The following is a 25,333-nucleotide window of genomic DNA, read 5'->3' as shown; positions in this document are numbered from 1 at the left end:
ATGTTAACAAACTCCCTTGCTGTCAGCAGACAGACAAGGGCTTTGCTATCTTTTGGGGAGATGATGTGCTCAGAGGAAATGCAGTAGCCTGAAAAACATGTGGGAGATTGGGTTAGGTATCTTTGTGGTTCCCCAGGATTTTGAGCTGTGCCATAGGAACACGTGTCACTGGGTTTATTGAGAATCAGTGTTAGACCACCAGTGATGTCTGATTGCTAGGCAAGAACTTGCTGTGTCCCATTTGGATTGAGCTCCAGTGCTTGCTGCAGGGCAGGGGAGAGCACAGAAACAAGTTGAGAATATCATGGCTCACACTGAAACTCTCCCATACAAAGGCTCCTAAGCCACAGGGGTGCTTGGGTAGGCTCTTCCCTTAAGAAAGGGAAACAGGATGGATAATGGAAAACTGGGTCTTAAGTTTTATCACTGCTACCTTCCCTGTTTATTAAAGTGACTTTCTGGATAAAGCAGCTGTTCCATAGCAGTTTGGGGAAGGATAAGGAAAGCTTTCTAGCTGATACCACCAGAAGTTGTAAGGATGTACTTACAGCTTAAGTAAGGGAAAATAGTTGTGGCTTTAAAAAAAAAGCATCTTAAGCAGAGAGTGGTGGAGAAACTCATCCATCTGGGAAGGCACAACAGGGCCTTGGTGAGCTCTTTGCCACATTAGGAAGCTGCAGATGATAGCCTTGAGAGCTACCCTGTGAGCATGTAAGAAGCTACTTGTAGGGAGGCTGTCACCTCCTGTCCCTGACTGGGGAGAGCTTTTGGGAGAGAATTAGCCCTTTTTCGTGGTACATCTAAATATCTTCATCTGCTGAAATGCATGGGCTGGTATCTGCATTATTCTTTCTCCATTACTGGCAAACCCTGGATTAGAGTGACTGACAAAGCTCCTGTGCAGCTCTCCTGAACCAACAGCTGCTGCATCAATATATGGATCAAGCAGAGTATTAATCCTTGGAGACTTAAAGTGGCTTTTATATGATAGGGAACAGAGGGACAGTAGCATTAGTAATGGTGTAGAGTCCTGAAAATGGAACAATTTGACAGTAATTATATTGTAACCCTTTTGCTGCTGACCTATCAGCACCAAGGGACAGCTAAGCCAGTTACACACAGTTCTCTCAATTTAGACATCAACAGAGCCTGTTAGGGATTTAATTCAATCAGAAAACGCAGCCTAAGCATTAGAAAAGACTTCACTTCAGAATTCAGTAGGGTTTATTCTACAAATCTTAGATCAATGCCAATGATACAAGTTTTATGAATTCTCATTAAAAATACAAGTCAGTATAAAGATTCCAATAGTAATATAATGCATGATGATTCAGTTTCAAAATTTAAGGAATGAATCTGTGTTTTGGACCATGCTACTGAAAAGGGGAACACAATGTAGAAAGAATATTTAGTTTACCTCCCTTTACTTGAGGAGGGGCCTGTGCCTTATTGCCACAATACCTGAAAAAGCAATATGAAGTGCATAGCAGCCTTGCCTATACAGTCTCTAGGCAAAACTGGTGAATTTAGTATCATAGTCCTCCTCCCCCTAGTTCTGGTCATTAAGGTACATTTTGATAGCCTGATATCATTATTATAACTTAAAGCTACTGCAATATCATCCCCAAAATGGTTATAAACATCAGTCCTTGGAGCTGTAAAATGTTCTTGTGATGCACTGACAGTTTTTCACAATGTTAACCATTTTGCCCAGTCTTTCCAGGAACACTAAATACATTCCAATTAAAGGTGAATTAGTTCCATATTCAAAACTCTCCTAGGATTTAAATGAAGTCTCAGTGCAGTCTAATATTTAAATGTGTTGTTTATAGCTTCAGGCACAATTAGAATGTAAATCAGACCTGTTTTCTTGACCCTAGCCCTCTGATGTGATGGAAGGTGTGCTAGCTTTCAAGGAACAGCTGGAATTTGGCCCCAGAATTGCTAGACCAAATGCTTTGGATCGGGGAGAACAAAACTACCCTTTTTTTGCTAGGAGCTGCCTGCACTTGCAAGGGAATTCAGCTTCATAAAGCCACACCCTAAGCCTAAATTTTAGAGAAAGTTTAGTTCTCACGAGAGGTAACTCTTGACAAGATGTGCACCTCATCCCCCAAATGCTGTAGTACATCTGTTTATTCCCAGTGACATTTTGACCCTGTCAAGCCAGTGGGCATCTGTGGCTGAGCCCAGTCATTTCTTGTAGCAGAACCACGCGGACGGCGCGGAGCAAGGATCATGCATGGATCTGCAGCAGCACACAGGGAATGAGGCTGAACAATATGCACACAGCTCTGAACAGGACTTTGGTGCAGACAGTGATGCTTAACTGAAACTCAGCTTTTACCAAAAGATTATAGCATAATACAGAAATCTGAAAGAAAAGGGTCAAAAGAAGCCACTGACTTCCATGCACCAGTTAAAGAAAAAACCCCTCTTGCATAAACTGAGCAGCTGCACAGAACAAGCACCCAACTTGGCTACACCAATACATCTTTTCTGCTGTAGGAATTTTCAAAAATTATCCACCCAACATCATACTACCATGTTTTAGCATCATACTAAAATATAGTATTAAGCCATCATGCAGGTTTGGGGAATTTCTTCTGCTGTACTAAACACTGCTGTGCTTGCTTTGAATACATATTGTCAGTCTGATTTGTCTTTGTAGTAGATGCATCTTTAACAGTCACATTTAATCTGAAGTAAAAAAACGTTCAGTAGCCCATACTGAGCTGTTGTCCAGTCAAAGTGACAAAAAAATACAAGGCTGTCATTAAACTGCATATATTCTAGAAAAGGGAGTTACTTTGCATTTAAGTCACATTTAATAGAAGACAAGTTGGTCTGAAACTGAACTGATTCTATTTAGAACAAAGTATGGCACAGATTCCCAATATCTATGGACACTGTGTAAATAAGACATTTTTCTCTTTGCAATGATTATCAATTCGCCAAAAACAGTATAATAGTCAAAAGGGAAGGGTGAAGGAAAACAGATTTAGGAGAAGAAATAAAAAATGCCTAAGAATTGAAAATAAATGACTTCTTTTGTAAGAAACTTTATTTAACTTCATTTTTAAAAATGCATTCTCTCCTCAGAACAAATGCCACCATAAAAAAAAAAAAGATTGCAGTAGCACACACTTGCACTCAAAAGGAAACATGCAAAACTGATGGCTGAAAAATTTTTGCATAAAAATCGTAGACTTCAGGCAAAAGCTTGCCCCTGTGTACCTTTAGGGACCCCAGACCATGAACAGCTTTCAGTGCAATGTCTCTTGCTTCCAATTGGTGGGGAAACATATGGCAGGAGCTTGTCTTCTGACAGCTACACTCTCCCAGATGTTTGAAGCAAAAACAGTCTCAGCTATGTTTTAAAACATCATTGCTAAACTGTTGCAGGAAGTACAAACAGAATTCAAGAAAATGTCAGAATCCAGTGAAGAAAAACTTTTGAGATCTACCCTGTGCCATACACTTCTTAAAAAAAAAAATTAGACAGAAAAACAAATTTTATTAATACACCCTCTTTAAATTTTTTATTTCTGAAAGCAGCTTTTTATGCAAATCAAAAGCAGTTCCTGAGTAACTGCAGTAAACAGTGTCTTTTAAATATATTTGCGCCTCAGCTCTTCCGTTTTGGTTCTTTCTTGTTTTTCTCCCCAGTTTTCAAGTTTAATCTCAGTTCTTTTTCAAAAATGTGCAAGTTCAGTTAGCATCATTTCCAGAAGTCCACAGCTTGCAGGTCTTCCTGCAAGAACTCTAAGATCTGCACATACCTAGGCTGTAGTCCTACCCTATTGCAGGCTTTGCTCTCAGACCTGTACAGGATGTGCCCTCACGTCTTCTTCAGCATGCGCCGGGACTGCCACGTGTGGAACTTATTGTAGGCTGTCTGCAGCATCTCTTCTATATGACTCACCAACTGAAACAGGAAAAGGGAGAAAACATTGTCCCAGCTGCTGGAAAACAGATCCCCTCCCCTTCCTTTCAGGAGCATTCTTGCTTTTATTCACTACGAGTAATCTGAGGCTCTGTTGTAAAATATCCATAGAGGGAGCAGTGCAGAGAGCTGCTGAGCTGAAAGGGAAGGGGGAAGTGACCCCACCATTGTGCTGTCTGTTCTGGTATTATTTAGTCTGTGACCACTTCAGAACTCTCCCCCCATGTCAGATTTGAAGTTGCTCAAGTTCTACTACATAGTGGAAGTGAAAAATGAAACGTGACTTCCCCTTTCTTTCTATCACTCCTGTAATTTCAGGTTACAGTTCTTGTCAGTTGCTGGCATCAGTCAGCAAACTGGACAGGGAGAGGCAACTGCTTAAGTGTGTACCCAATTTCCCTCTGTCCATTTCCTAGTCAACAAAAAAATTAAAATGCCCTAGGATAAGAAGTAACAAACCTATCATCCTCTCATAGTTAAGAATGAAATTATTAATATGCACCCACATAATTAAACAGTACTTTCGCCTTACATTTGTGCTTAAATATTGTCTCCGAATCTTTTCTTGGAATGGGCAGAGCTTTGTAACCTGAAATCTTTCCAAGTTGCTCCTCATTTTCACAACCTGAGAGAGACAGAAACCAGTATTACAATACTGAAGAATTACAGTAAGACAAAGTTTCATTTCCTTTAACAAAACCTTATAACTAATTCTGGGGGCTACTTCAAGTTTGTGTAGTTTGAGGAAGGAAAGTTATTCAAATATCAGTCTCTAACACTTCTCTGTATTTATTTTTGAGGTAAGTGCAGTATGACTGAAAGTGCAGTGTGCCACTCTGATTATTACCTCCTTAATAAACACTATAAATAGATACAAGATATTCACAAAATGTTTTTCTTTTGCAAGCAAAGACTGGATTTTCAGGCCAGATTTTGCAGCAGATATGCAAATGTATCTGAATACAAATTTTAATCTTTGTTATCCATGTGAGTTCAAAATTAACAGAAAAATAGTTACAGTCATAGACCTGGCTGTAGACAAACATCTGTCCTTGAAGGCAGCTTAGTTCTCAGGAGGTGTATTCTGAAGGTATGACAGTGATTTTGCAATGGATAGAAGAATAAGGGATAGTTGCCTGCACTGTCAATGTGGAGGTTATTTTTTGGAACTGGGGAAGGGAGGCTTTAGTTTTTTTGTTTTGAACTGGAATGAGAACCCTGCAGCTGCAACTGAGCTGCCCATTCTGTTTGAAACTGGGTAACAGCTAGTGCTCCTGAAAGGAGCTAACAGGCAGGCAGGGACAAGGATGATTTTAATTAATAGTACCAGCAGAACTACTGAGAAAAATAAGGTTTCATGTTATTTTGTGATTTTCATTTCTAGGGATGAGTAGGTGCTGTACTGATTTGATGCATGTGTATTAGTTCCATACTTCAGTAATGACAGCCATTGTAAACCACATCATAACCAGGGCCATAAGAGGGAGCTCTGCCTTACCTTTTCTTCTAGGAATGGCGTGTTAACAGGGAAGCAGGACCAGAAGTGTCGTAGCAGTTCCCCTACTGCCACATACAAGTGTTTTAGTTCAGACTGAATGTCATTTGGCACCATCTCTGCAACAGGAAAAAGGGGTTTTTCACATCACTCAAAGGATCCCATGAAAAATGAGAACTAAGGCTACCAAAGGAGCTCAGTGATGTACACTTCCACTACACAGAATGACTGGCTGGGAGGGGACACTGAGATGTCTCACAGCAATTAGATCAAGGCTATCAGCAGCTGTTAGATCAGGTCAGCTGCTATTTATGGCTCTATACTTGGAAGCTCTCGTATTATTTAGGAAGATCCATGCCAGGCAAAGAATGGACACCAAACCTAATCCAGGATTAGAAGCAGTATATTTGTATTGTTCTAACTGTGTAGCATAGAAGTAGTATATTTGTATTGTTCTAACTGTGTGGCATAGAAGTAGTATATTTGTATTGTTCTAACAACATGGCAGTGCTGCTGCTGGCTTGTCCCAACAGCACAGTGCTAAGAACTCTGTGGTGGGTACTTCAAGTTCTTCCTTCTATCTTATGTTGGTAATATGGTTACAGCATGTGAAAAATGAAAAATCCAGACAGGAAAAAAGAACTGTGTTCCAGACACTCTTAGAGAAGACAGGGTGACAGGGTTCAAGAACAAGGAAAGAGCCACAGCTGTAAAAACCCCAACAAAAAGTACAAGTAGTCACTGAGGATGAGCACAGTGAACTAAACAGTGAATATCAAATTTTAGGATGAGGTTGTTAAAACAAAGTGGTGGTCAAGCTCAAAGAAGTGAAGTGTAGCACCCTATATGTGAATCAGGATGGCTAAGAAATCCTCACCACTGCTTGCTGATTCCTTTTATTTCAGTACCATAAAGAACTCATACTTGTTTTTCAGCTGCCTGAATTAATTTCTGCTGCTTTTCAGACTAAGTAACACAAGATAAACTGGAAAACTGTAATAAATCCCAAGAATAGGGATTCATCTGCTGTGAGACTGAAGAGACAGGAACTCAAACTGGCAGCAATGTGGCAATAGGGAAAGGAGTGGTTGAATGGAGGTGTGAGGAGGAGAGGCTGTCTGATTTGCCCTTGCAGTCTACAAAGAAAGTTGCCCTTTTTTCACAGCAAGCTGTGAATCTTAAATGCAGGCTGCAAAAAACTTAGTTTCAGATTATTATCTAGGCTTTGCTTCCTTAAGAGTTTTCAGAGTATGTTATATTCTACAATCCAGGGAAAAAAAAAAGCTGAACAAGTAAAACCCCACATCTGTAAGATAATTTGGTATCTATCAGGTGTTTCCTTCATTACTTGCTGTGTAAAATGTTCTCTTGTTCACTTGCCTCAGTACTGGTGTAGCCATTACCACCCCCATGGTGTAGCTGGTGGTGGCATGGTGCTTTTCTTTTGTTGCTGTAACCCAGTACTACTCCAGCTACACATTTCCATACTTTCCTTTATCACTGGAACATGTTTAAGGGAGAGATGAACCAGCAAGCCAGCTAGTGCTGTGCAATGCACCAGGATACAATTAAAGCATTAGACACCCCAAATCCTTACGGTTTATGGCTTGCTGTGTTCCACCCTGCATAAGTGCTCCTCCAGGTGACAGGACTGCAATAGTGCTGGCAGCATCACCACTTGAAAGAACCTGGAGAGAAAGGGAACAAGTATTTCAGGTCATTTTTTCTAATAAATTCTTTTAAAAATAAGATTAGAGAAACACCTACATGGAAGTTCAGGTTCTGCTCTTTTCCAGAATTATGTGCTATAGCTTGTTTGCAGTGAAAACTCTCTAATTAATTGTAACCTTTTCTTTGCCTAGACCTTGAACAGGCTGTGCACTTACTCTGAAATAAGACAGAAGTGTACTGTTACTATGCAGAAGTGTAGCAGAATTGTGGCTGCTTTACTCAGGGCCAAACTAGGTTTACAAACAGCCAAGTTCAGATGCTGGCTGGGGAGACTGGCCACAGGGCTCTGCTGCCCTCCAGGTGCCAGCACAGAGCTTCTGTGCAGCCCACAGCACACTGACAGCCTAAGTGCATTTAAGAGCAAAAGGCCAGTTCAATTGAAAACCTGCTCACTGTAACCTCCTAAACTTCTCAGGGTGGATGAATACACTGGCCTGTGCATGACTGTCCTCCTTTACTACCTTATACCTTTACTGTTTCCTCAAAAGAAAGTAGGAACAGAAGAATATAACTGAGCATCAGCAATGACTCAGTTTCCTCTAGTGTAGATTTTAAACTTAACAGCTCAAAAGGTATCATCTAAACCTTTAAAATAAATCAGTTAACAGAAATCGGAGATTACTGAAGTTTTAATTTTTCATGGTAAACTTCAATTGACACGAGACACAAAATTGTATAGAAAGTAAGATGCTAAGCTAAGATCAAGAGGGGCATTTTAAAATATATTTCCATACCTGAGTTAGTTTGGGTACATATGCTTCCATTTCTTGTCTAATACTCTGAAATGAATTAATTATATCCTGACTAGTTGCATATTGCTGTGATTGAATTGGAGTTGGACCATGGTAATACCTGTGAGGTGAGAAAAGAGAAGGGAAAAGTGTTACTAATAAGAGTAAAACAAGAGAAAATTCCTGGACAGTTCTTCTACTGTTTCTAATTTTAGATGCTTTGCAACTGTTACCAGTACTTTATTTATTGACAAAGTACAATATATTGCCACATGGGAAGAGGCTGAGTTAGGGATGGCATGGCAGCAAATAACAGCTTCAGTTGTTGAATCTGTGATCGTCATTTTGCCAATGAGAAGGTACCTTTGCCACCAAATTCTGGAAATACCATTAGAATGGAGCAATTCACTTTCAGCTGAAATTAATGTAAATGAAGTTAGGTGCACATGTGGAACTGTTCTCTTTCTGGTGGTACTGATCCTTTTCTGATGTTACATCTACGGTTCTCAAACTCAAAGGTCTAGAAAACAGGAGGACTACCACTAGAAAAATCTTAGACCAGTGAGCAGTCCAAACTATCCCAACTGCACTTTTTTGCCTGGGAGAGGATTTTTCTTGGAATTCCAAATATTTTCATATGTAACACATTTTTCCACTGAAAGCTGCAATGATGTGCTGAACTGTGAACAGAGCTCTGTTAGGCTTTCACAGAAATTACATGTCAAGGTCATTCAGGTTGGCTTAGAGACTTAACCCTCTGAAAAGTAAGACGGAATATGGCAGGGGTGTTGGACTAGATGATCTCCAGATGTTCCTCTGAGAAATAAAACTACAAATTTAAGGGGAAACTGGTTTATGCAAAAGCTCATATTAGGTTCCTAAACTCAGTTGTAACACACCTGAGTGTGGCACAGCAGGGACTAAACTAGCTGGTCCTGTGTGGGCTGTGATGAAACCCCTGCTAAACTAGCTCTGCTGAAATAGCTGTGCATTATTTTAACTTACCTATCAGACTTCTTTAAGTTTAGTGCAATAGTTTTAACGCTATTATTCTTTGATAAATCTTCGTATTCAATGGCCTCCTGCAGTTTTACCTAAAATTAGCCAAATAACGATACATGTTACTAATGAAGGCACAAGTCCATACATCCAGTGCTTTCTTCTGCTGCATCAAGTTTGAGCTGAAGGGTTACTAAAACCTAAAAAGAAAACCCAGGTATGGAATGACTCATGCCTACCCTGCAGAGGGAGTGATGCCCAGTGTTGTTCAGGATGGGCCATTTGGAAGTCTTGGCACCATTGCTTTTTCTCCAGATTCTGCTAAAATTAGGCAGTCCCTGACACTTCCAAAACATGTTCCAAAAGGTATACATAGATTATAATTTGTGCTCTCTATTTATGTCTATCTAACTCCAGTTTAGCAGAAATACTCATGATTTAATAGCTGGTGCATAGGAGTCCAACACTAAAACCACAGTAATTATCCCAAGCTATCTGGTGACAGCAGAGCTGTGGAGTATTAGCAGTGAGAGGTAACAGCACAGTGACATCAGACTTTGTACAACTGGAAAACTATTTCTGAAGTCTCCTATTCTCCTGCTACTCTTTCACTCTCCTTTTCATCACATTTAATTTTCTGCTCAGTAAAACTTTACAGCTTTTGAGGAAAGTCAAAGACTACCTCAACACTTACCAACACATATATTCTACAAGGTTTTCTCACAATGTAACAAAGTTTTGAGTCTCTGATGTTTTCTGTTTAGGCTGTCAGCTCTAGGAAGAGTATTCAATTCAGTTTTATAGCAATTACAGTACTCTCTTTCACTTGGTGAGCTGCTCTGGTTAGTCTAGACCAGGCTGTTGCCCTGTATTTCACTGCACCAGGTGTCACTACACTCAGTTCAACCTCACTTCAGTTTCTGACTAAGATGAAGGCTGTCATGTGCCAGTTTCATCATCCCCTCCACAAACAACACACTTGACAGGTTACTATTGGTGCTTGAACACCAATATCCTTTTCTGATGGAGGTTCTCTAGAAGTTTTCAGGCATTTGAAAGAAAAACAAAAGGAAGGAGGCTGAAACTAGAACTGCAGCAAATGGAAAGAACCAGATTTCTGAGTCTAATCTGAAGTATCTTAGAATTTTTTACTTTCATTGGGCACTACTGAGGAGAAAAACAGCACAATACTTCAATGTGTAACTTATTTGTGTTTACTAACAGAGGAAACAGGGCTTCTTACAGGCTGTCAGGTTGTTATTCTATATACTTCTAAACAAGGCTAAAAAAGTTTTACTTCAGATGTGTCATAAACCAAGTAAGGAACTTCCAGCAATTTTTTTGAGAGACATAGCTTCCAGTTCCATTCAGTTAGAATCACATCAGCTAACTTTATACCTTTTTCAGTGGTGGCTGAAAGAAATCTGAATCCCTGGAGTTTCCATCCGTACTGCTGGTCTCACTGTAATGGTCATTTTGTGCTTCTCTTAAAATAGAGAAACAGCATTAAGAAGAATTCACCTCACAGGAAACTTAAGATACAAGCTAGAGACAAAGTAAATACATCTGTTTCAAAAACTTCATATGCACAGTCACATACTTTTTTCCCCTTATGTCTTAATTTCTAGCAGTTGGTGTAGACAGAAGGAACCAACTCCTCACATGAACCCTGTTTGTCACAGGGGAAATTCCACAGCAGGGGAAGGTGCTGGTCCCGCTCTTCAGAAACAGCAGCATGTCAACAGTGCATGTGGGACACAGCAAAATCATGGCTAAATTAGAAACACTTTGTATACACAGTTATGCAACCAGGTATTAGCAGAGCTCTGGGAGCCCTGCAGTACAACTGTTCCAGGAGCCCTATCCTGTTGTGCCTTTCTGAGAAACAAACACACTTTGCCCAAAAGGGATTGCTTAAGGTGCAGGGTACACTTTGTGCAAAACAGAACAATGTGAGGGAGCCCAGCCAAACAGAAGGAAGTATTAACTAAGATCTCTCACAGTTAAGGTCTGCAGGATTTGGGTAGAGTAGTAATCCTTGCTGGTTGTCCATAAAGCAGTTGTAGAGCAGGTGACCTGACAGGGTGTTTTTGGTCAGGGGCAGAGTACTGCACCTGAGCAGTCTTTCATCTGATCCACCTATGCCACCCTGCAGGAAGCCCCAGCAGACCTGCTCCTGGAAGGCAGGAAATAGGAAATCTCTGCACCAGACCTCATCTCCACTACTTCTGCTGCCTTCACCAGGGCTAGACATCTAAGGCAGACCCATTCTTTTCTTTTTAATCTGCTTTATATCATAACTCAGTTAAAAATAGTCATCATTTCAAACAGCTCTGAAAAACTTCTATAAAGAAAAATGAAACCTAAAGGTATTTTCATTTTTAGAGGAAAATAATTAATAAAAAATTAAAAGGTTGTATGAATAATTGAAGATATGCTTTTGTTTTGGAAATTTCTTAAAATTTACTCCAAAAATCTATTACACAACACTGAAACTTACTGTTTCCTGAGGCCAGCTGCAAGGACCATGGCACTGTGATGATTAAAGCGTTTTATGATGGCAGCATTGCTGCTTTCTCTAGCAGACTTGGAGGCATTTGATGTGGAGGCCACAGAAGCAACACCATAGCCCTGCAAAGAAAAGAACATTGATTCCCTCTTGGCTCCCAGAGCAGCAGGACAATTCTGTTTTCCCTTGAGTCAGGAAGCCACCTCCTCTGGATCATCATCATCCAGAACTGTTTTCCTACTTTTGCCCTCCCATCTCCCTATGTACTTTGAAAAATCTCCATTGACTATTGTATTCTGCTAACACTTGGCAATTTAGAGGTGTCAGAGAGAAGGTAACAAGTCTTATACAGGTAATTTTATGAGACCATGATATAAGTAAAAACTGAACTAGCTTAAAAAAATTAAGGATAACCTGTGCAAAACAGGCATTGATGGCAAGGAAAAGACAGCAATTGTTTCACTGATTGATTTTTAACATCTAGTGGGACACCAGCAGCCTACAGGCTAAAATATACCTGTCAGGAGGATGTGATACCACTAGAAAATTCAAAAAAAACTTCAAGCCTTAGAATGCTGGCAGAGTTCCCCATTTGCCAGGTGGCACTTTACCCCATGGGCAGTTTCATGCTTGCTGTTAGTCAGCCTCAAAAGCAAATCAGGGCAGTTTGTAGAGCACTTCAAACACACCTATCCTAAACTCATGGTCCAGTTTCAGGCTGCTAACTTTGGACAACTCCCACAAAAAGAAAATGAAAAAAGAAAATACAAAAAAACACTACTAAAAAACTTTAAAATGCAGCTTCATTATTAACTACAACTGAACAGTTTCAGGTACATCAAGTGCAGAAAAGCACATCTCTAAGTTACTTCACATTATGGTACACCATTGATATGAATTGTTTTAACTTGTTCTTGGAGGCAGGTAATAGTTCAAGTTAGTTGTAATTTTAGCAAAAAAAGGTATTTGAAGCTAAACAAAGAACACTGCATTACGTGTCCTTCAGTTAGGCCGAATCAAATAGCAGTGTTCAAAGTAAGAACAAATCAAAGACTTTATCCTGGTTTGTGCTACTCTTCTGTACATTGTCACAGACTGTAAAAGGTAAGACAAAAACAGAGTTCACTTTAGACTAAAAAGGCCAATGGAAGAGCAATTCTTTAAAGAAGGGAAGTCCTGTATTTACACCCTGCACACCAAGGCAGATGTGACCAGACAGGTCCATGGGCATGGTCTCCATTTCCCTTCACATACACAACAGCAGCAATGTTGAGTACCCAACCACTGCACCTGCCTAGTAAGGGATTTGTTTTAGAATTAGCATCTGTAGTGGTTTTAAAAGAAATATCCACTTAAATGTAAGTAACAAAGGGGTATGGTTTTCTTTTGGATTTTTTTGTTTGTTTTCTGTTTAGTTTCACCAAGTACTTACTTCATCTAATGTTTTATCTTCCAAAGCTGTTAAATCTATCAGAGGGTTTTTCACTCCTTGAGACACCATTGCTTTTAATCCTGTGTGAAACAAATTTTAAAAAATCATGAAAAACTGTATCTAAACAAACAGCATAACTACAGGATCATTAGCTTATATTTCATCTTTAAAAGAAGACAGGGGTTCTGCACAGGCCCAAATAACACTGGGACTAAAACTTTAAACCCTTTATAAAGTTCCATTTAAAATGAGCAATAAATGTGGGTGGGAAGTTACTCCAAAACATCTTCCTACTAATTAGCCCAGTTTTCACCAACTTCTACACATCACTGAACACTGATTAAAAAAATAAATTGAGATGCAGTTATAGTAGTGGGATCTGGGAAGCCAAAATTGCATTTCTTCTAATTTTGGCACTGTTCTGCTGCCCTGCCTGGGCAGTATGAAAGTTTATATCTGGCTTTGACTTGTGAAGGGTTTTGCATTCCTAATAGAAGGCTTTCAATACATATTATGGAATGGTGGTAAGTGGTCCCAACTCTCCACATTTCTGTATCATCACAAACCTATCTCAAAAGTTCATAAAAAACTTGAGTCAGATAATATGTTAGAATTTCAGATTAAAAAGACTGACAGAGAAGAAGGATGACAACTCGTCTGGAAAATCTGGGCAAATAGGAATCTCATTTACTAAAACCCCATCTATTACAAAAGCTGTACCTGCTGTAAATTGTGCACATACTACAAACAAAACCTATTGTGTACACAGAATTATTCCATAGTAACTGATGGCACATAATCAATCTACCAGGATGGCACGCTATGGAATTTGTAGTAAAGCTTACATCTAGTGCTGCCACTTTCCAAAGGTAATTTGTTCCAAGAAATGCTCTCACTATGAAACATGCTCAAAATGGCAAAGCTGTAGCTAACTTTCCATGACCATCTGTAGTTTTCAGAGACAACCAGCTTACCTTTCTCATCCAGTTTGGCACATTCTGCAAAGAGGTCTTTTGAGCCTGTATTGAGCCTGTCCCGATGAAAATAATGAGACTGAAAAAATCGTGTCCAGAATTCCCTCTCAGTCATGTTATGTGGAACATTCTCTGCATATTTCATTTTTACTGTGAACAAAACCCAGAACAATTACAAACTGTTTCACAAATCTTAACATGATATTTTAGATCACCATTTCCTTGATGGCTTCCTTGCTTTCTGGCTGCCTCCATTCACTCCCATTAAATGGAAGGGATTGCAGTAGTTAAGCATGAGTGAACAGGTACTCATTTATGCCTGTAAAGTTTTGAAAAGTACAGGTAACAGTAGCCTGAACACTCTTGAATTGCCCCCACACTAGGGGCCAAAATGAATCAGTGTCAGTGTTCATTACAGTGGATGGGAAATGATGGAAAACAGGTTATTTTTCCTCCCAAAGGTGATTTCATGAAAAATAACAATTAATTGGAACACTGAGTAGGAGAGTGTCATGGAAATGAAACATTTACTTAAAATTTAAAAAACAAGAAGTCAACACAAGTGCAAATGTTTTCATTTAATAAAATCTCAGATGAACATTTTAGTCTTTCTACAGTAAGACAGTAAAAAGACCAATCTTAAATGGATGTGTTTGGTATGTAAAACACTGCTCTTACCTGCAGGGTATGTCCGAAATATGGATTCAATAATATCCGAAGTCAAGTTGTACCTCAGCCCATTGCAGCCGTCTGTCTGAGGCCGTACATCAGCCTGAGAAAAAGCACACAGGGAAAAAACAGTCGTGTCTGGATGCTTTCTCTAACTGGAGAAGGAAAAGAACTGGAATCTTACAAGCAAGGTCTGCTGCAGGTACAAAAAATCTTCTTCCTCCAGTAATCCATAGCGTATTTGATCGTACATAGGTATTTTAGAATGAGGAATGAACGAATAAACATGAATTACTTTATTATACCTGCCATTTAAGGGATGGTTTAACAAGCAGACTGCAGGCTTTAGAAAGCAAAGAGCACTCCATTGGTCAAAACAAGGTATGATTAATTAATTTATGCTTATCCTTGTGTCAAAGTTAAAATAAGTAAGCATACTGTATATGCCTCATGTTTTATTGTTCACTCAACAGTTCAGCTAGTTCAGCTAGTGGCTATAATGAAGTGACAAAAAAGGATTTATGGCTCTTACACCTTATTCCCTTATGCTATAAGTATACATAGTTGTATACTAAAAACATTTTAGTGTAACTGATAAGTAACACTGAATTTAAAGCTTGAGGATTAGCCTTGGTCAGAACTTTGAACTTAGATCTCAGTGATCTCTTTAGGAAGCTCTGGAGGAGGAGTGCTCTGTCCAGTTCTCAGAAACAGGAAAAGTACATGATTGCACAGGCTGCTGCCTTTTCCTCCTTTTCCTGTGTACCTCAAGCCTAGCTTTTGTACCATCTTCTTCATAGGCTAACGCATATTCTAAGCAGAGCCAGTCAGATTTAACTTTAATTGGGACACACAAGATATCTGAAAATTTCTTCTTCACAAATGCAGAGAACACAAAGATAACCAAGTGGTTTAAGAATGTTTCAGTTTTCAAGGTTTGGTGGGTTTACTATTCATTGTGTTTTGTTTTTTTAACATTAAGGTGTAAGAATAATGGGAGACAGGAAATCAGAGCAATCAAATTTGTCTGGCAGCTGATTTTGGTATTTCCATGGGGGGGGGAGGGGGGGGGGGGAAGAAAACCAAATGGTTGTACAGCAGCTAAATTAAAACAATTCCTACCTCCTCTTTCCCTCCCAAATCCACTGTGGGCACAGTCATTACAAAGGTGGAAGTGGGATTCCATCTAAAGAGTCCCATCTGTGAGTTTTGTTGCAGAAGCAGAAACACATCTCTGTGTGAGCAACCTGATGTTGTACCTAGATTACTTTTAGACTGCACTGAATTTACTGAAGCACAGGTTCTACAAATGGGTAAAATAACTGAAAGTTAGAGAAAGGGAGAGAGAAAATGAGCTTCCAGATACACAAGTTGTTCTTCAAGTAGCTGAAAGCATGTACTGGTTTAAAAAACTGGGGAGGGAATAAAATCCTTATGTGGAAAGGTTCATTTATGCATGTCAATGCTGCCACAGATACACTCTTTAATTTATCGAGCTCATACATTTTAATCTAGCAACCATATATTCACATCACTCCTGTTTTACAGAAGGCAGAGCAGCAGCACAAACATCATCTGCCTATTGGCAATTTAAAGTTCAAATTGGGCATCTTAAACTGACAAAATTTTGAGGTTGAAGATTAGCGGGAAACATTTTTTTTCTCCGTTACACTTGGAATAGCGGAGACATGTTGAGGAACGAGGAAAGTTCCCGTATATGGGAATAAAGTGCATGAGCAGAACTCTCACTTTCCCCAATTTGTCTGCTCTAAAATCCTATAAGTAAAGGTTCAACATACCAGGAATGCTGCAGAGATGCCCACATCCTGCTTATTAGGTGCTGCAGAATTATCCCCTGCATTCAGGCTTAAACGGTTGGCCCAGAATTCTTCAGCACTGATTACTTGGCTCACAACAAGGTCTTTATAGAGCTGAAACAAAACAGGATCTTCTTGCAGCATTCTGGTAAAAGAATGTATTGAATAGAATTGAAACACTGTAGAATAAATCACTAGTATTTCCACAACTAACACAAGTTCAAAAAAGGAACAGAAACCAACTTTTCTTTCAAAATGCTGTGCATTTCTTAAGACTGTGTAAACAACCAATGTCAATAGCACTGCTTGTCTGAAAAGACTTAAGAAATGGATGTTAACACTGAAAGTTAGAAAACAGTAATGCCTAAGAAAAAGTTAGTGTGGGATTCATGTCTTGTCCTGAAATGTTCTGTGGTGCTTTTGTGTCTTTGCACACCAGGACTGGAATCTTCTGAACTGTAAAAGCACAATGAATATTCTTGCTGTTCCATAACAGAAATATGATGAGGGAGAAAAAAAGGAGATCTGAGTGCTGTCCAATTCTTGGTTTAAGATCTTAAAATTCAGTAGCTACAGAGCTCTATTCTAGTGCAAGAGTACAGATCACAAAATATGTATGGGATAAGATCTCTTAAAACACATTACCCCAATGGTTGATCATTTATGTTTCTGTGGTAGCAGTAGGATCTTCATCCTTTAATCAGATAATCAGACATAGCACAAGTGTGAGACATGTTCCATGTCACTACTTCCACCAGGGAGCAACGTTTACAAAAGTTATCATCCACATATCAGGTATCACTACCCAAAATGCAGACTATGCATCTGAATCTTCACTCATGCTTAAGCAGCTGGTTTTACAGCTGTGTACCTTATCAGAAACACACTGGGCTATTTTCAGGGAAGTGTGCATGTGTGTTCACAATCTGCCAATAACCCACCAGTCTTTAGCATGTACTCAGGGTCTTGATCAATTGCAAACAATGAAAAAAACCAGGAGTCTTATGGATACATGGTCTAGGGATGAACATGGGTAAACTGCAGTCTGGACAGAATGAAAGCCTTTAGCTGCTCTAAGGACAAAGTAGGATGAGGTGGAAGTGAAAGCTTTGTGACAGGATTATTATGTTTTAACCAGCAGGGTCTCTCCAGTTTTTCTTATTGTCACAAGTATGGATTAGTGGCAATTCTTACAAATTAGTGCAGCTGAAAGCAGTCTGTTATTCTTGTTATTTCATTAAAGCTTGGAATTTTGGTACATATTCAACTCCCACATATCAACAAATGAAGGAAGTGCCATGGGGACTCTGGATGTTGTACCCTCCCACAACAGGCTGGATCTTTTCTGCCTGATCTGTTGCAATTAAGCTAATGAAGTCCCATCACCAGACTTGGGCTTCTAATCAAGAGAACAAACTACGGCTGAGTAGGTGCAGGGATTCTGGCTTTTCTGTAACTAGAAAAGCTCCTGACACTTCATGGTGTGATGCTGTAAAACTCCATTTAAGGAGGCAAAGATTCAGAGCTAAGACTGCTCATGTTCTCAGCACCAATACTGTCAGAAAAAAAGGCACATAGCATAAAGAAACGAGTATGGGAACAGTGCCAATGCAGGCTGCACTGCTGCAGACCCTAGTGGTTGCTGCAGTACTGGAACCAGTTAATCCTGGTTGTGTCACAGCTCCAGCACAAGGGCTCTTGCCCTTCCACTGGGAAATCTCCTTAAGATCCAGTTTGTCCCATGAGGCAATGCTCTCATGTTTTGAAAAATCTACGTTCAGAGCTAGAAGAGTCTTTGGAAATGGAAGCCATAGACACAGGATTCACAGCAGACACTAAAATGAAGTGAAATTTGTCAGGGGAGATGCAGAGAAGAGAGCTCTGTGGCCACAGGGATTGGATTAACAAACATGTTACGGGAACGGAAATGTATCTCAAGAGCCCATATGGGAAAAGGACTTAGGTCCTCAACATCTTCTCAAACAATTTCTTAGAATAAACATCCTGTATGCCAAATAACAAACTGCAGCCTCTCAAGTGAGATGCATGAAAATACCTAACAATTTAGTAGTCTATAAAATATCAGGGAAGATTTGAGGAGCAAATGGGGCTTCATGGGGAGGAAAAAAAAAAATCACCAGGCTCCACAAAATTTCTGGAAAAGGAAAAAAAAAATTCAAGTAGCTTTTCTAACTGATAGATATATATTTAAGAAGACTAAAGAGACAGGCTGCCAGTTGGGTGCTCTCCTCTCATAGCTACGGGTAAGAAAGACCGGGTGGCAGCCAGACTGGCTGCCTTGACACCTCAAGAACGTGTCACTAAGCACACAAGTGTAGTCTCAACATGTGACAGTTATGCAAGTCTCAAGGAACTGCCTCGAAATTGAAAGCAGGGAGATTTTTACTAGGGAAACAAATGCTGCATCATTCATGATGTTGAAATAACAACACCTGTTAACAGAAATACACAATAGTTAGCTAACAGTTAGAAGAAAAAACCCAACAGACTTTTAGGCTGCTATCCCTTTACCTGTTCTTCTCCTCAAGTTCTTTATTAGCTTTCCTTTTGAACTTGGGCAAGAGCTGTTGAAGAAGATCCTTGACTGCATCTCGCTCCTTCACTGCTGTGCTTTCATTGGAGAAGTGGAAGTTGGTTGTGTCCCCTGCATGCAACACCAGCTGCAGCTGAATTTTAGCTTTACCTTCTGGACTGATTTTCTGGCCTAGATTGCAGAGAGACAGACAGTAAGCTTATACAAGAAACTGTTTTCCCTAGAGTATTTGCTTATAAGCAGTTATTCTCATAATCCAATTAAATACCATTACCCTGCATGTGAATTGCAGTTGTGAAAATGGAACAGTCAGTCTTCCCCTTGAATTAGATTGAATCCTGCACCTTGTTCACTCTAAAATACAAGACACAGACAGTAGCAGCCTGTTGCTTAATATCCTTCAGTTCCTGCTAGGAGTCCTGATTCATCTTTGAATTCCCCACAGCATCCATTAGAAAACTGCTGCAAATGAGGCTGTCATCACCTGGACACTTTAACCTGGAAGCAATCCAGGCTGCTGCTGAAAGGTGACCTCATTCCCCCTTTCCACTTCTTCCTGCTGCATTTCTTGTATGATTGCTAGTGTTTGTGCAGCAAGCTGAACCAAGGAACTGATCCACTGAAAAGCACCCCTTTTTGTTTTTGCAGCTGGCCCAGCTCCTGCAGAAGGACAGTGGTAGGAAAGCAGAGGTAGGGTGGGTAGGAGCACATCTGGATCCCAGTTTCCAGTGGTGAGCTAAGTGCAGTTAGCCACTAGTGCTCCCCAAGTTAATCACCAATGCCTCCAAGGTACCACTACACCCTCATGAGTCATAAGAATCTAATTTCTGCACCCATCCTCATAACCAGAGGGAGCAGAGGCTGGGACACCTATGCTTATGGACTGTTGTGCTATAGTGACTTTAGTGAAGCACTGCAAATGGCACTAACCTAACTTTTAATAGCAGCCTTTTCTCAAAAGCAAGTGGGAGACAGGAACCAGATGTCAACACTAAATCACCTTCTCTATTACAAATTTACAAAAACATCTCACCCTTTTTTTATTTCAGGTGACAAAAAGCACATCTTTCATCTAAGTTAAAAATACTTCAATGCCTATACATGTACATATTTAAAATACAAGGTGCTTAAGTGTAAGTTAATAGCTAAATAAAACCTTCACAAAGTTGATTATTATAGGTGAATGGGACTTTTAAACTTCTTATCACTTTCCTATTTAAGAAAATATCATCTTAGTTCTGATTCATCACATACTTTCAATCATGCTGCAGTGCCTGTATGTGACTTTAAACAGCAATAATCACTAAACCATTACAAAATGACACACACAACTTATTTTTTACTCCTTCTTTGGCATTAAAGCACATGATATATGAGCACTAATTGGAGCCAGAAAGGCAGCATGCTATAGACATCTACTGTTTAGTTTTGACTTGCAAGTACTCTGCTGTTGCAACAGCAAATGCTTATTCAGAATGTTACCAGCTAGGCCAAACTACAGAAGGTGACACTTCTGAAGCTATGGTCTGTTGGATGAAAATAAAACTGAGTTCATTTTATATGAAAATCCAAACAGCTTTAGATACTGAGTTAAACAGATGACATGCCAGATAGTTTCTGTGTTAGACTGAAAATCCTGTATGCTTCCTTGATCCTCCTCCCACCCTTCCCTCTACAAGCATATGGCATAGATTATTTTTCTGTTCAATTTATTGCAGAAGTTTATCAAAGTTAATAGTAAATGCAGCAGATGTAAGTTAAACATCTGAAGACTGCAGAAGTTCTGTGGTAGCATCCTTAAGCTGGTGATACTTTACCACAGTCCTGATCTCTGCTGCTACAGAGTAGCCTGGCCAGAGCTCCAGACTCTTGCAACCTTCCTGAGGTAGCAACACCTAGCACTGCATGGCAGGCGAGCTTTGTGTGACATTTAGGTCTCTGTGGCACTCACGCTGAGTGCAGCAGGCAGTGCTCACTCACATTTGATGTCTGCATACATGTGGCTGACGGTGAAGCGGTCCTTGCCCTCGGGTGCCCAGGCAATGCGTTCGGCCATGAGGTACAGGGCCCCATCCTGCTTCTTTTGACGAACCTTCTTCACTATCAGCAGCACTTCTTCAGATGATGTTGCCATTGTGGCTACAACGAGCTGTTAAAAACGTACAGTTGAGCTGATTAGCTGTGCTGTAACTCTTTCACTACTCCTATCTATATTAAAGTATTATTTGTTCATGCCTATATCATTTTGGGAGTATTTCAGATAAATGTGCTCCCCTCTTTCAGTACAATCAGCAAATTTATTTAAACAAAATACTCCCACCTACCTAAAGAATTCATCTAATTATATTGCTGATACTGCTTTTGATCCACTAAAAAACCCACAAATCTTACATTTAAACTGATAACTAAATTTTTTGGTTTTACTCTCCTTTTACTGGTTTTTCTAGTTCAGAAGAATACTGAAGCTAAGCAATGACGAATTCCAAATCTCTGGTATTGGCAGCAATTCCCTTCTTCAGCGGGAATGGCAGATGCTAAGTCATTTCAGAAAAGGGAAGGATACAAGGTATGTGAAAAATGATGGATTTTCCGTTCACTGTGCTAAAGATAAGGTAGCCCAGGAAGACTCAGGTGTTCTTATTGTGGTGGCTTTTGCCCGTGGCTTGAACAATGTTTTGTACACTTGACAGCAACTGGCCAGTCCCTCTCCTCCAAAGTCTGAGGAACTAATGTTACATGTGCTACAGCACAATGATAATTCTGTCAGCAGTCTCAAACCAACAAGACTTTGGATCCTTGCTGCATTGTTCTCCCCAGCAGTCACTGTTATTCCTCTCCCCAGGTTCACCCTACAGCCTTAAAATTTTTCAAGAGATAAAAGATATGGTGAGTATTACTATACTCTGTCAAAGTTTGGCACACTTCTCAAAAGTGTACATCTTTTTTTGATAAGTGTTGGTACACTTATCAAAAATGTACATCTTTGCTGAAAATGTTTAATATGTCCAGTTGCTGTATTTTGTGTATCATAAATTTTGTGTATCATAAACCTTACCACTGACATGCAAAATAGTTTTCCAGTGCTAATGTGGATGTTGCATGTGCTTCAGAACACCTATAATATTGATGGGATGCACACTGAAGTTCAGATTGTAACCTGCATCAGCTATCACACTACTAGTGGGTATCACAAAATGGTAGTTCTAAGCATTTAAATTCACATACCTTGTTTTTTCTTAAAAACCCCAAAAAACAACAAAACACCAACCAGTAGCAAGACAAGACATTTTATTACGACAATCTGGACAGTAGCACAGCATTCTCTTCAACAGAAGTCCTACAAGTTCCTGTGCAAATGAGTTAACACACTAGATGGAAAGACATAATGGCAAAAGGGCTCTGCACTTATACTTCACTCCTTCACCATTCCAGCCATCCAAGGCTTTGCTAAAGAGTTCAGTCATGCTGAGCTCAATGTGGGGTTTCACATCAGCACCACTGCAGCAGTCACCAGAACACACTGTGCCACATTCAGAGCATCCTTGGTGATACTTCTTTCTCAAAGAAAACTGCACGGCGTGATTTCAGGACTGTTCCCTAGCATAATCCATTACAGTCTGTCTCCCAGCAGCACTATTCCCTTTCAGTGCTATTCACACAACCATTTTATGGAGTTTCCTGTTGCGGGTCTGCAGTCTCATCAGCACCTTATCCTTACTGGAAAAAGGCAGCTGGCCACGGACTCTCAGAGACTGGAAACCTCACCAACCTCTGTGCAAGACTAGGGATTTGGTGTTTTTCTCCCTTTGTTACTTTATAGTCCTTTAAGGTCGTTATTATCCAATGCAATGGAGGCAAAGCCACAGAACACAAAGGAATTCAACCTGTACAGAACAGCAAGAAAAAGGAAAGCATTTCCACAGTCAGGCTCATTCTGATGCCAGCTGCTCTGCTTTTCTACCGTGCCATTTCACCTACCTACACCCAGTCTTTCAACTACAGAAGCAAAGAATCAGCAGCTACCAACTTCTCCTTCAGAGCCCTTCTAGTACCCTGCAGTGTGCAATCTGTGAGAGCACAATTATCCCGCAAGTGGCTCATTCCACCTTCTGGGAGGGTGAGCACATGGCTCATGCTGTTCTTCTTTCTGTCACTGCTGTACTTCCTTTTTCCTGCAGTAATTTACAGTGGCAGTGGGATGATACAACTCACAAGCACAGTAAGCATTACCCAAAATGGAGAAAACCCTGAGCTGTCTTTTGAACAGTACATCAGAAAGAATAAAAAAAATGTTAATAATAGGGATTTAGGAAGGTTACCGTCTGTCACTAATGGAAACAAAATGGCTTTGTGTTACAAGAAGTACAGGAAAAATTCTAAAATAGGAATCTTGCTTCAAGATTTCATTCCCTGTCTCCTACAGGGAAGGCTACATCCTTGCTAAGCAAAGCACACACGTACACAGCTCAGCTTCTGGGGTTTTTTTGGGCATTTAAGGGTTACTATGCAGCAGAGAGCCATCAATGATGTACTTGTTCCTGTCCAAATCTCATAACCTCAACATTTAACATCTGAAGCTTCCAGGAATCAGTACTATGGATGATGACACTGCTGCTGTGCAGGGCAAGAAGTGCCACATGCACACAGAGAATTGCTGTTATTTTGTGGCTTTAAGTGATAATTTTAACCTGCTACAGCATTAGTGTTCTTCCGCGGCTGGTTCAAGTATGAATAGGCAGGTCAGACAATTTAAAATAAATTCTCCAGCAACAGAGCTTGGTCAACAGTTCTAAAAGCACTTGGATCAACCAGAAGCTCTAACAATGACGTACAACTTGTCATCAGACCTGTCTCAGGGATGTTAATTTCAGCTGCAGTTTACAATAGAAAAGGTCCATCAGGAAGCGTCAGTGTTGGCATAGACCAAAAGAAATGTTGTGTGTGCTTATCCACTTCCAAGCACTCCCCTCCCAGCTCTGTGGGAGCAAAGAGCTTCTGGAAATACCATCAAATTCAAACAGCTATCTTTCCTCCATTGTAGGGAATCTTCCTAACCACTCCTATCTTAAGATACAGTACCTCTCATCTGTGTTTTACAACACTTGTTCTGAACACTCTCCGTTACCAGCACTTTACTCCTGTCTCTTTCCATATGGTTTTGTCGAGTTCTGAGCAGAAATAAAGTAAACGTTTGCACGTTTTAAAATAATCCTGACTTGCCCAGGGTGGGCACGGGCGGGCCCAGGGTGGGCACTGGCTGACAGATCAATGCAAGCCTTTCTGCTGCTGGGCTTCCGCTCCCCGCAGGCAACAGCAGAATCACGGAATATCTGTGCCAATGGCCCAGTCTGACCCGCAGCGGCATAGGGACGCTGCCAGCTCCGGGCGCGGGCAGAGCAGCGCCCCGCGGGTGGCAGGGATCTGTCAGCGGGATGGAGGAGTGGCAGCAGTGCCCCGGGCACACCGTGGGGGGATGCACGGTGCTGAGGGGCCAGCCCGGCCTCCCCCGATCCGCATCACCCACGCTCCGGGAGGGATGTCACCCTGCCACCAGACCAGCCCGAGGACACGCGCACGGTGCCGGCGGGGAAGGCGCTGCCACGGCACCTCTTTGTCTGCCGCCCGCACCGGGCCGAGCGCGGGGCGAAGCCCGGTGCCCCGGCAGCGGTGCCGCCGGCGCAGCGCTGCCGTCTCCCCGCCACCGCCCGCGGCCCCGGGGAGCGCAGATCGGCGGTGCCGCCGCCCCTTTCGTCCCTTCTCTCACCGCAGCTCCGGCTCGGCCACCGTCACACGTCCGCCGGGCAGGAAGGAAGCGCGGGAGGCCAAAGGCCGCCGCGGCACCATCGCGACGCGGTCCCGCCGCCCCCGGGGACGGATTGCCGGGGCAACGCGGCCGTGAGGCGGATCGGGCCCCGCGGCCTGCCCGGCGCCGCCGTTCCCCCGCGCCCCGCGCCGGCGGCTCTTACCGTGCGGGCTGCGCCGGGAGCTGCTCCGAGTGCGAGCGGCGCTACGGGGGTCGGGCCGCAGCCGCCGCCGGGGCCATGGGGCGGGCGGGGCGGGCACGTGACCGGAACGGGCCGCGGGGCGCCGGGGGTGGGGCCCGCAACACGTGACAAGGGCAGCGGCTCCGAAGTCGCGCGTCCCCGGCGGGTCACGTGGAAGCAGCGCCCCTCCCGGCCCCCGCCCCGGTCACGTGATGGCCGCTCCCCCGTCGCCATGACGGCGGCGGGCGGAGGGGGCAGTTACGCGGCAGTAAAACGGTACCGCCACCGCCCCCCCGCCCCCATCCCCGCCGCGCCCGGCCCGGCCCGTTTCCCGCCGTCACCCGTCCGCGCGGGGCCCGCTCGTCGCCCGCCATCGGCCCCGGCGGCCCGTCCTGCTCCGCTCCCGGGTCGGCGGCGCCGCCTCGCTGCGGGGGAGGGGCCTCCCCTCGGCCCCGGCCCGCGCGCCGGGAGGGAGGGGGCGCCGCGCGCGTC

General features: G+C 41.9%; 1 protein-coding gene across 1 annotated transcript; it reads right to left on the bottom strand.

Annotated features, from left to right (window-relative positions):
- Positions 1 to 1,206: 1,206 nt before the first annotated feature.
- On the bottom strand, positions 1,207 to 24,915 carry GTF2H1 (general transcription factor IIH subunit 1). Its single transcript, XM_066552119.1, has 15 exons — positions 24,824 to 24,915; positions 20,838 to 21,006; positions 18,836 to 19,028; positions 16,286 to 16,448; positions 14,496 to 14,589; positions 13,818 to 13,967; positions 12,844 to 12,923; positions 11,403 to 11,533; positions 10,301 to 10,388; positions 8,909 to 8,997; positions 7,907 to 8,024; positions 7,039 to 7,129; positions 5,445 to 5,560; positions 4,479 to 4,571; positions 1,207 to 3,928 (listed from the first exon to the last, which is right to left on the bottom strand). The coding sequence occupies exons 2-15, from the start codon at positions 20,989 to 20,991 to the stop codon at positions 3,842 to 3,844; spliced, it is 1,647 nt and encodes a 548-aa protein (XP_066408216.1). The 5' UTR covers positions 20,992 to 21,006; positions 24,824 to 24,915; the 3' UTR covers positions 1,207 to 3,841.
- Between the last annotated feature and the right edge of the window lie 418 nt (positions 24,916 to 25,333).

The sequence above is a fragment of the Molothrus aeneus genome, chromosome 6 (genome assembly GCF_037042795.1).
Source record: "Molothrus aeneus isolate 106 chromosome 6, BPBGC_Maene_1.0, whole genome shotgun sequence".
In the NCBI taxonomy this organism is placed as follows: Eukaryota; Metazoa; Chordata; class Aves; order Passeriformes; family Icteridae; genus Molothrus; species Molothrus aeneus.
Note: the sequence above shows the minus strand (reverse complement) of the source record. Positions and strands in the feature narration are given on the sequence as shown.